The sequence below is a fragment of the Pseudophryne corroboree genome, chromosome 9 (genome assembly GCF_028390025.1).
Source record: "Pseudophryne corroboree isolate aPseCor3 chromosome 9, aPseCor3.hap2, whole genome shotgun sequence".
NCBI lineage: Eukaryota > Metazoa > Chordata > Amphibia > Anura > Myobatrachidae > Pseudophryne > Pseudophryne corroboree.
Genome location: NC_086452.1, coordinates 5,859,366 through 5,871,820, shown reverse-complemented (window position 1 = coordinate 5,871,820; position 12,455 = coordinate 5,859,366). Strand labels below are relative to the sequence as shown.

The 12,455-nt window shown below is 47.6% G+C and overlaps 1 protein-coding gene across 3 annotated transcripts in view; it reads left to right on the top strand.

The window, feature by feature from the left end:
- Positions 1-12,455, top strand: part of LOC134957213 (cytochrome P450 4B1-like) — a 97,710-nt gene that overhangs the window by 13,145 nt on the left and 72,110 nt on the right. For all 3 annotated transcript variants that reach the window (XM_063938913.1, XM_063938914.1, XM_063938915.1), the window contains exons 4-5: positions 8,063-8,190; positions 10,580-10,704. In XM_063938913.1, the coding sequence (XP_063794983.1) occupies positions 8,063-8,190; positions 10,580-10,704 (253 nt within the window). The remainder of the gene's footprint in view (positions 1-8,062; positions 8,191-10,579; positions 10,705-12,455) is intronic.

Sequence of the window (12,455 nt, the reverse complement as noted above, 5' to 3'; positions counted from 1 at the left end):
TATCTAATGTGGTCCCCTGTATGTACATACAGTATATGTGACTGTGACCCCAGTATCTAATGTGGTCCCCCGTATGTACATACAGTATATGTGGCCCCAATATCTAATGTGGTCCCCCGTATGTACATACAGTGTATGTGGCTGTGACCCCAGTATCTAATGTGGTCCCCCGTATGTACATACAGTGTATGTGGCTGTGACTCCAGTATCTAATGTGGTCCCCCGTATGTACATACAGTATATGTGACTGTGACACCAATATCTAATGTGGTCCCCCGTATGTACATACAGTGTATGTGGCTGTGACCCCAATATCTAATGTGGTCCCCCGTATGTACATACAGTATATGTGGCTGTGACCCCAGTATCTAATGTGGTCCCCCGTATGTACATACAGTATATGTGGCTGTGACCCCAGTATCTAATGTGGTCCCCCGTATGTACATACAGTGTATGTGGCTGTGACACCAATATCTAATGTGGTCCCCCGTATGTACATACAGTGTATGTGGCTGTGACCCCAGTATCTAATGTGGTCCCCCGTATGTACATACAGTGTATGTGGCTGTGACACCAATATCTAATGTGGTCCCCCGTATGTACATACAGTGTATGTGGCTGTGACCCCAATATCTAATGTGGTCCCCTGTATGTACATACAGTATATGTGACACCAATATCTAATGTGGTCCCCCGTATGTACATACAGTATATGTGACTGTGACACCAATATCTAATGTGGTCCCCTGTATGTACATACAGTATATGTGACTGTGACCCCAGTATCTAATGTGGTCCCCCGTATGTACATACAGTATATGTGGCTGTGACCCCAGTATCTAATGTGGTCCCCCGTATGTACATACAGTATATGTGGCTGTGACCCCAATATCTAATGTGGTCCCCCGTATGTACATACAGTATATGTAACTGTGACCCCAGTATCTAATGTGGTCCCCCGTATGTACATACAGTGTATGTGACTGTGACCCCAGTATCTAATTTGGTCCCCCGTATGTACATACGGTGTACGTGGCTGTGACCCCAATATCTAATGTGGTCCCCCGTATGTACATACAGTGTATGTGACTGTGACCCCAGTATCTAATGTGGTCCCCTGTATGTACATACAGTGTATGTGGCTGTGGTCCCCCGTATGTACATACAGTATATGTGACTGTGACCCCAATATCTAATGTGGTCCCCCGTATGTACATACAGTATATGTGGCTGTGACCCCAGTATCTAATGTGGTCCCCCGTATGTACATACAGTATATGTGGCTGTGACCCCAATATCTAATGTGGTCCCCCGTATGTATATACAGTGTATGTGGCTGTGACCCCAGTATCTAATGTGGTCCCCTGTATGTACATACGGTGTATGTGGCTGTGACCCCAGTATCTAATGTGTTCCCCCGTATGTACATACAGTATATGTGACTGTGACACCAATATCTAATGTGGTCCCCCGTATGTACATACAGTATATGTGACTGTGACTCCAGTATCTAATGTGGTCCCCGTATGTACATACAGTATATGTGGCAGTGACCCCAATATCTAATGTGGTCCCCCGTATGTACATACAGTATATGTGACTGTGACACCAATATCTAATGTGGTCCCCCGTATGTACATACAGTATATGTGGCTGTGACCCCAGTATCTAATGTGGTCCCCCGTATGTACATACAGTATATGTGACTGTGACACCAGTATCTAATGTGGTCCCCCGTATGTACATACAGTATATGTGACTGTGACTCCAGTATCTAATGTGGTCCCCCGTATGTACATACAGTATATGTGACTGTGACACCAATATCTAATGTGGTCCCCCGTATGTACATACAGTATATGTGGCTGTGACCCCAGTATCTAATGTGGTCCCCCGTATGTACATACAGTGTATGTGGCTGTGACCCCAGTATCTAATGTGGTCCCCCGTATGTACATACAGTATATGTGGCTGTGACCCCAGTATCTAATGTGGTCCCCCGTATGTACATACAGTGTATGTGGCTGTGACCCCAGTATCTAATGTGGTCCCCCGTATGTACATACAGTATATGTGGCTGTGACCCCAGTATCTAATGTGGTCCCCCGTATGTACATACAGTATATGTGGCTGTGACCACAGTATCTAATGTGGTCCCCCGTATGTACATACAGTGTATGTGGCTGTGACCCCAGTATCTAATGTGGTCCCCCGTATGTACATACAGTGTATGTGGCTGTGACTCCAGTATCTAATGTGGTCCCCCGTATGTACATACAGTATATGTGACTGTGACACCAATATCTAATGTGGTCCCCCGTATGTACATACAGTGTATGTGGCTGTGACACCAATATCTAATGTGGTCCCCCGTATGTACATACAGTATATGTGGCTGTGACACCAATATCTAATGTGGTCCCCCGTATGTACATACAGTATATGTGGCTGTGACCCCAGTATCTAATGTGGTCCCCCGTATGTACATACAGTGTATGTGGCTGTGACACCAATATCTAATGTGGTCCCCCGTATGTACATACAGTGTATGTGGCTGTGACCCCAGTATCTAATGTGGTCCCCCGTATGTACATACAGTGTATGTGGCTGTGACACCAATATCTAATGTGGTCCCCCGTATGTACATACAGTGTATGTGGCTGTGACCCCAATATCTAATGTGGTCCCCCGTATGTACATACAGTATATGTGACTGTGACACCAATATCTAATGTGGTCCCCTGTATGTACATACAGTATATGTGACTGTGACCCCAGTATCTAATGTGGTCCCCCGTATGTACATACAGTATATGTGACACCAATATCTAATGTGGTCCCCCGTATGTACATACAGTATATGTGACTGTGACACCAATATCTAATGTGGTCCCCTGTATGTACATACAGTATATGTGACTGTGACCCCAGTATCTAATGTGGTCCCCCGTATGTACATACAGTATATGTGGCTGTGACCCCAGTATCTAATGTGGTCCCCCGTATGTACATACAGTATATGTGGCTGTGACCCCAGTATCTAATGTGGTCCCCCGTATGTACATACAGTATATGTGGCTGTGACCCCAATATCTAATGTGGTCCCCCGTATGTACATACAGTGTATGTGGCTGTGACCCCAGTATCTAATGTGGTCCCCCGTATGTACATACAGTATATGTGACTGTGACCCCAGTATCTAATGTGGTCCCCCGTATGTACATACAGTATATGTGACACCAATATCTAATGTGGTCCCCCGTATGTACATACAGTGTATGTGACACCAATATCTAATGTGGTCCCCCGTATGTACATACAGTGTATGTGACACCAATATCTAATGTGGTCCCCCGTATGTACATACAGTATATGTGACTGTGACCCCAGTATCTAATGTGGTCCCCCGTATGTACATACAGTATATGTGGCTGTGACCCCAGTATCTAATGTGGTCCCCCGTATGTACATACAGTATATGTGACTGTGACCCCAGTATCTAATGTGGTCCCCCGTATGTACATACAGTATATGTGGCTGTGACCCCAGTATCTAATGTGGTCCCCCGTATGTACATACAGTATATGTGACTGTGACCCCAGTATCTAATGTGGTCCCCCGTATGTACATACAGTATATGTGACTGTGACCCCAGTATCTAATGTGGTCCCCCGTATGTACATACAGTATATGTGGCTGTGACCCCAGTATCTAATGTGGTCCCCCGTATGTACATACAGTATATGTGGCTGTGACCCCAATATCTAATGTGGTCCCCCGTATGTACATACAGTATATGTGACTGTGACCCCAGTATCTAATGTGGTCCCCCGTATGTACATACAGTATATGTGACTGTGACCCCAGTATCTAATGTGGTCCCCCGTATGTATATACAGTATATGTGACTGTGACCCCAGTATCTAATGTGGTCCCCCGTATGTATATACAGTATATGTGACTGTGACCCCAGTATCTAATGTGGTCCCCCGTATGTACATAGTGTATGTGGCTGTGACCCCAGTATCTAATGTGGTCCCCCGTATGTACATACAGTGTATGTGGCTGTGACCCCAGTATCTAATGTGGTCCCCCGTATGTACATACAGTATATGTGACTGTGACCCCAGTATCTTATGTGGTCCCCCGTATGTACATACAGTATATGTGGCTGTGACCCCAGTATCTAATGTGGTCCCCCGTATGTACATACAGTATATGTGGCTGTGACCCCAATATCTAATGTGGTCCCCCGTATGTACATACAGTATATGTGACTGTGACACCAATATCTAATGTGGTCCCCCGTATGTACATACAGTATATGTGACTGTGACCCCAATATCTAATGTGGTCCCCCGTATGTACATACAGTATATGTGACCCCAGTATCTAATGTGGTCCCCCGTATGTACATACAGTATATGTGGCTGTGACCCCAATATCTAATGTGGTCCCCCGTATGTACATACAGTATATGTGGCTGTGACCCCAATATCTAATGTGGTCCTCCGTATGTACATACAGTATATGTGACTGTGACCCCAGTATCTAATGTGGTCCCCCGTATGTACATACAGTATATGTGGCTGTGACCCCAGTATCTAATGTGGTCCCCCGTATGTACATACAGTATATGTGGCTGTGACCCCAGTATCTAATGTGGTCCCCCGTATGTACATACAGTATATGTGACTGTGACACCAATATCTAATGTGGTCCCCCGTATGTACATACAGTATGTGACTGTGACCCCAATATCTAATGTGGTCCCCCGTATGTACATACAGTATATGTGACCCCAGTATCTAATGTGGTCCCCCGTATGTACATACAGTATATGTGGCTGTGACCCCAATATCTAATGTGGTCCCCCGTATGTACATACAGTATATGTGGCTGTGACCCCAATATCTAATGTGGTCCTCCGTATGTACATACAGTATATGTGGCTGTGACCCCAATATCTAATGTGGTCCTCCGTATGTACATACAGTATATGTGACCCCAGTATCTAATGTGGTCCCCCGTATGTACATACAGTATATGTGACCCCAGTATCTAATGTGGTCCCCCGTATGTACATACAGTATATGTGGCTGTGAGCACTGACCAGGGGTACTCTGGGATTATCCCATAAATATGAATTGCTGAATAGGCCCCTATAATGTTATCTGCACCTTTATGAAATAGGGAACTATAGAAGTTACATTTATGTGTTATATGATTTATATAATGATTTATATAATGTCCTTTTACAGAAGAAGCGCAGTCAAAAAGATTTTTAATGCATCCCCAACCCTACTGGCCACCATTTATCAGGCGTTTACTATGTAATCCCAGCCCCAGTGAGCGGCACAACTACCAGCGCTGAAACCCCAACGCAACTAATCCACATTTCCCTTGTATACAGTGCATCTGGAAAGTATTCACAGCGCTTCACTTTTTCACATTTTGTTATGTTACAGCCTTATTCAAAAATGGAATAAATTCATTTTTTCCCTCAAAATTCTACACACAATACCCCATAATGACAACGTGAAAAAAATTTTTTGTTTTTTTTTTGCTGTTTTATTCAAAATAAAAAAGAATAAGAAATCACATGTACATAAGTATTAACAGCCTTTGCCATGAAGCTCAAAATTGAGCTCAGGTGTCTTCTGTTTCCACTGATCATCCTTGAGATGTTCCTACAGCTTAATTGGAGTCCACCTGTGGTACATTCAGTTGATTGGACATGATTTGGAAAGGCACACACCTGTCTATATAAGGTCCCACACTTGACAGTGCATGTCTGAGCACAAACCAAGCATGAAGTCAAAGGAATTGTCTGTAGACCTTTGGAGACAGGATTGTCTCAAAGCACAAATCTGGGGAAGGGTACTGAAAAATATCTTCTGCTTTGAAGGTCCCAATGAGCACAGTGGCCTCCATTATCCGTATACGGAAGACGTTCGGAACCACCAGGACTCTTCCTAGAGCTGGCCCGCCCTCTAAACTAAGCGATCGGGAGAGAAGGTCCCTAGTGAGGCAGGTAACCAAGAACCCAATGGTCACTCTGCCAGAGCTACGGCATTCCTCTGTGGAGAGAGGAGAACCTTCCAGAAGGACAACCATCTCTGCAGCAATCCACCAATCAGGCCTGTATGGTAGAATGGCCAGACGAAAGCCACTTCTTAATAAAAAGCACATGGCAGCCCGCCTGGATTTTGCCAAAATGCACCTGAAGTACTCTCAGATCATGAGAAACAAAATTCCCTGGTCTGATGAGACAAAGATTGAACTCTTTGGCATGAATTCCAGGCATCATGTTTGGAGGAAACCAGGCACCGCTCATCACCAGGCCAATACCATCCCTACAGTGAGGCATGGTGGTGGCAGCATCATGCTGTGGGGATGTTTTTCAGCGGCAGGAACTGGGAGACTAGTCAGGATAGAGGAAAAGATGAATGCAGCAATGTACAGAGACCTCCTGGATGAAAACCTGCTCCAGAGCGCTCTTGACCTCAGACTGGGGTGACGGTTCATCTTTCAGCAGGACATCGACCCTAAGCACACAGCCAAATGAGTGGCTTCAGGACAACTCTGTGAATGTCCTTGAGTGGCCCAGCCAGAGCCCAGACTTGAATCCGATTGAACATCTCTGGAGAGATCTGAAAATGGCTGTGCACCGACGCTTCCCATCCAACCTGATGGAGCTTGAGAGGTGCTGCAAAGAGGAATGGCCGAAACTGCCCAAAGATAGGTGTGCCAAGCTTGTGGCATCATATTCAAAAAGACTTCAGGCTGTAATTGCTGCCAAAGGTGCAGCAACAAAGTATTGAGCAAAGGCTGTGAATATTTATGTACATGTGATCAGTGGCGTAAGTTAGTCTCAGTTGCCCGAAGGCAAGATAAATATTGGTGCCCCCCTACTTCCTATATTAAGATAAATGTGTGTGTGTGTGTGTGTGTGTGTGTGTGTGTGTGTGTGTGTGGTCTGAAAAAAATGTATATACTGTATTTATACATTTAATTGTGTTTTATTTTAAATCACACATATCTTAGCAGTCATACCCAGGATTAGAACCCATGACCTGTTACACTAACAGGAGACACTTTACTGATGGAGTAATTTGCTCCTGTAGAGGAAGCATGAGAATTCTAACTATATGAAGTTACATGTAATTGTCAGAGAAGTATCTTCATATAGTTAAAATTATCATATTTCCTATACAGGAGCAAACAGCTTCATCAGTAAGGTATCAGCTTCCAGTGTAATAGGTTGTGGTTTCCAATCCTGGGTGTGACACTTGTAAAATGTGTATATTCAGTATAATAAAGAGGGTGTGATTTGTAAGGTGCAGGGACCAGTGAGGAAGTGAAAAGACAGCGGCAGCTATCAATTAACTTAATTGAATGGTGTCACAGAATGGGAGGAGAGGTGCCCCCTTCAGAGCAGGAGCCCGGCGGCAGATGACTCCGTTGCCTCCCAGAGTTCTGCCTCTGCATGTGATTTCTTAGTTTTTTATTTTTCATAAATTAGCAAAAATCTCAAAATAACTTTTTTCACATTGTCATTATGGGGTATTGTGTGTAGAATTTGGAGGGAAAAAAATTATTTTTTTCCATTTTGGAATACAGCTGTAACATAACAAAAAAATGTGGAAAAAGTGAAGCGATGTGAATACTTTCCGGATGCACTGTACATTATAGAACCTGTAGAAGACAGAACTGCACATTATAAGCTCACATTCAACCACCTCATGGAAAAGCACCTGTCTCTTCTTCTTGGCAGCAGCTGTCTGGTCCTGTGCACTGACTGAGCACTCAGATCCCCACACAGCAAACTTGGTAGAAGAAGCTGCTACCACGGGGCATGTGCAGCAGCTCCGCTCTTGTCCCTTACTCTGCATGTTGTGGCGGCAGTGCTAGTAATCGTATTATATACTGTTTCATAATATGAGCTGCTGGCCAAGAGGAGGGTGGTTTTCGGGCAACCAGAAACCCCCCATGCATTTGCCTGTAAAGGTCACTGTATATCTCCACTGCTCTGCCCTAACTACTGCGTCTGTGTCACCAGGGAAAGGGCTGCTGGTGTTATCAGGACCAAAATGGTCCCAGCACCGCAAGCTGCTGACTCCGGCCTTCCACTATGACGTCCTGAAGCCGTATATCGGACTGATGTCAGACTGCACCAATACCATGCTGGTAAGGGGAGGATGCATTCACTAAATGGGGGAAGACGGGAGACAGGGAATTGTGACAGCCCCAGAGTTAGACAATTATGGTCATTGCCTGAGAGCGGGTATGTTGCGATGATTGGGTATGTTGCGATGATTGGGTATGTTGCGATGATTGGGTATGTTGCAAGGAATGGGTATGTTGCAAGGAATGGGTATGTTGCAAGGAATGGGTATGTTGCAAGGAATGGGTATGTTGCGATGACTGGGTACGTTGCGATGACTGGGTACGTTGCGATGACTGGGTATGTTGCGATGACTGGGTATGTTGCGATGACTGGGTATGTTGCGATGACTGGGTATGTTGCGATGACTGGGTATGTTGCGATGTTTGGGTATGTTGCGATGATTGACTTCCTGTAGATTAAACTCTTGTCACCTAGTCCCTAATGACTTCTTGTAACAAAAAAAGTGAATACAACATAGAATTGTTGAAGCCGGAATATAACTCTGAGGATTTGCTTTTCTCCAGGAGCGTGGGTGGTGCTGGTGGTGATGGGAGGGCGGATGAATGTGGGACATTAGAGGAACCAGACATTGGGGGTCATTCCGAGTTGTTCGCTCGTTATTTTGTTGTCGCAACGGAGCGAATAGTCGCTAATGCGCATGCGCAATGTCCGCGGTGCGACTGCGCCAAGTAAATTTGCTATGCAGTTAGGAATTTTACTCACGGCATTACGAGGTTTTTTCTTCGTTCTGGTGATCGTAGTGTGATTGACAGGAAGTGGGTGTTTCTGGGCGGAAACTGGCCGTTTTATGGGAGTGTGCGAAAAAACGCTACAGTTTCTGGGAAAAACGCGGGAGTGGCTGGAGAAACAGAGGAGTGTCTGGGCGAACGCTGGGTGTGTTTGTGACGTCAAACCAGGAACGACAAGCACTGAACTGATCGCAGATGCCGAGTAAGTCTGGAGCTACTCAGAAACTGCTAAGAAGTGTCTATTCGCAATTCTGCTAATCTTTCGTTCGCAATTTTAATATGCTAAGATTCACTCCCAGTAGGCGGCGGCTTAGCGTGTGTAAAGCTGCTAAAAGCAGCTTGCGAGCGAACAACTCGGAATGAGGGCCACTGACCACTAATGACCTAACCCTGTTTGTGACTTGTACACATTCTCCTGGGCAGGTGTACCATCGGCGCGTTTCGCTCATTCAGCATTGTCCATTCAGTAGTCAGGCTCCTGGGTGATGATGTGAGACAGCAGGCGGGGTGGACGAGAGGGATACTGGGCTTAGGGATGTATATGAGGGGTGGGAGAGATAGGATCGGTATATGAAGACACATCTGTGTATATACAACTGAAGTGCCAACAGTCATAGGATGGCAGTATGTAAAGGTCATGGTAGGTGGTGCCACCATACTGTGATGTCTTAGAAATGGCCAGACCTGCGTCAGTTGTAATCTGACATCTTGTGAGACAGTCTGAACACCGGCTAAGCTACTCATGGCTATGCGGCGTGAATTATCAGAGTTGGAGCGGGGCATGATAATGGGTGCCTGATGGATGGGACATCCATCTATGGGGTCACGTGTTTTGGGAATATTCCTCATGGAAGGCATTACTAGACCGTAGACAGTGCAGTGGCTGACCAGGGGTGCTTAATGATCGTGGCCAGTGGCCTGTGGCCCAAATTGTCCATGGTAGCAGACAAGCGACACTGGCTCAAATCACATCTACATTCAATGCAGGAGGTACTAGACGCATATCTAGCAGGTCAGTGTAGCGGTCTTTAGCTTCCATGGGATGTGGGGGCAGAAGATCCACCAGACTGCCCTTTTTACCATTACGACCCCGGACACAGCGCCTCACCTGGGCTCATGACATTGGTAATAGGATCCTGGTGGGCTGGCAACATGTGGCATGGTCCGATGTGTCACGGCTCCAGTTGTTTCGGGCTGATGGAATGGTTCCAGTGTGGTGCAGACCCAATAAGGCCATGACCCCAATTGTCAACAAGGCACCATGCAGGCTGGTGGTGGTTCCATTATGGTGTGGGGTGTGTTCACGTGGCATGAGTTGGGTCCGCTGCCGGAAGACGGCATGGGTCAACATCTCTCCAGAGGTCTTCCGTCCTCTTGTGGAATCGATGCCACATAGAGTTGCTGCACTTTGGGCTAGAGGGGAACCTACATGATACTAGTCACCTATCCTGTGACTTTGGCACTTCCGTGTAAACTCTACCTACTATAAGCCAACAGATTACATACTGGTCATACTCTCCCATGGATATGTACACGTATGATCCGCTTACTAATCTGATAATAACATGTCACTACTAGCCACTCATACATCCCTATACTATGTGACAGCTAGAGGTCTAGATCCCTACAGTGTTAGTACATCACTTTGTATCTTGTTTAGGACACATGGGAGAAGCTGGTCCCCGATCAGAAGCCGCTGGAGCTCTTCCATTATGTCAGCCTCATGACCCTGGACAGCATTATGAAATGTGCCTTCAGCTACGAGAGCAACTGCCAGAAGGACAGGTTGGTACATGGTGGACACTTAGTGCTCCTCATACAGTGCGTCACTGTGACTGTCTCTCCCTGCACAGACTCTGGCGTAGCGTGCGTCACTGTGACTGTCTCTGCCTGCACAGACTCTGGTGTAGCGTGCGTCACTGTGACTGTCTCTCCCTGCACAGACTCTGGTGTAGCGTGCATCACTGTGACTGTCTCTCCCTGCACAGACTCTGGCGTAGCGTGCGTCACTGTGACTGTCTCTCCCTGCACAGACTCTGGCGTAGTGTGCGTCACTGTGACTGTCTCTCCCTGCACAGACTCTGGTGTAGCGTGCGTCACTGTGACTGTCTCTCCCTGCACAGACTCTGGTGTAGCGTGCGTCACTGTGACTGTCTCTCCCTGCACAGACTCTGGCGTAGCGTGCGTCACTGTGACTGTCTCTCCCTGCACAGACTCTGGCGTAGCGTGCGTCACTGTGACTGTCTCTGCCTGCACAGACTCTGGCGTAGCGTGCGTCACTGTGACTGTCTCTGCCCGCACAGACTCTGGCGTAGCGTGCGTCACTGTGACTGTCTCTCCCTGCACAGACTCTGGCGTAGCGTGTGTCACTGTGACTGTCTCTGCATGCACAGACTCTGGCGTAGCGTGCGTCACTGTGACTGTCTCTGCCCGCACAGACTCTGGCGTAGCGTGCGTCACTGTGACTGTCTCTCCCTGCACAGACTCTGGCGTAGCGTGCGTCACTGTGACTGTCTCTCCCTGCACAGACTCTGGCGTAGCGTGCGTCACTGTGACTGTCTCTCCCTGCACAGACTCTGGCGTAGCGTGCGTCACTGTGACTGTCTCTGCCTGCACAGACTCTGGCGTAGCGTGCGTCACTGTGACTGTCTCTCCCTGCACAGACTCTGGCGTAGCGTGCGTCACTGTGACTGTCTCTCCCTGTACAGACTCTGGAGTAGCGTGCGTCACTGTGACTGTCTCTGCCTGCACAGACTCTGGCGTAGCGTGCGTCACTGTGACTGTCTCTCCCTGCACAGACTCTGGCGTAGCGTGCGTCACTGTGACTGTCTCTCCCTGCACAGACTCTGGCGTAGCGTGCGTCACTGTGACTGTCTCTCCCTGCACAGACTCTGGCGTAGCGTGCGTCACTGTGACTGTCTCTTCCTGCACAGACTCTGGCGTAGCGTGCGTCACTGTGACTGTCTCTGCCTGCACAGACTCTGGCGTAGCGTGCGTCACTGTGACTGTCTCTGCCTGTACAGACTCTGGCGTAGCGTGTGTCACTGTGACTGTCTCTCCCTGCACAGACTCTGACGTAGCGTGCGTCACTGTGACTGTCTCTGCCTGCACAGACTCTGGTGTAGCGTGCGTCACTGTGACTGTCTCTCCCTGCACAGACTCTGGCGTAGCGTGCGTCACTGTGACTGTCTCTCCCTGCACAGACTCTGGCGTAGCGTGCGTCACTGTGACTGTCTCTGCCTGTACAGACTCTGGCGTAGCGTGTGTCACTGTGACTGTCTCTCCCTGCACAGACTCTGGCGTAGCGTGCGTCACTGTGACTGTCTCTGCCTGCACAGACTCTGGTGTAGCGTGCGTCACTGTGACTGTCTCTCCCTGCACAGACTCTGGCGTAGCGTGCGTCACTGTGACTGTCTCTCCCTGCACAGACTCTGGCGTAGAGTGCGTCACTGTGACTGTCTCTCCCTGCACAGACTCTGGCGTAGCGTGCGTCACTGTGACTGTCTCTCCCTGCACAGACTCTGGTGTAGCGTGCG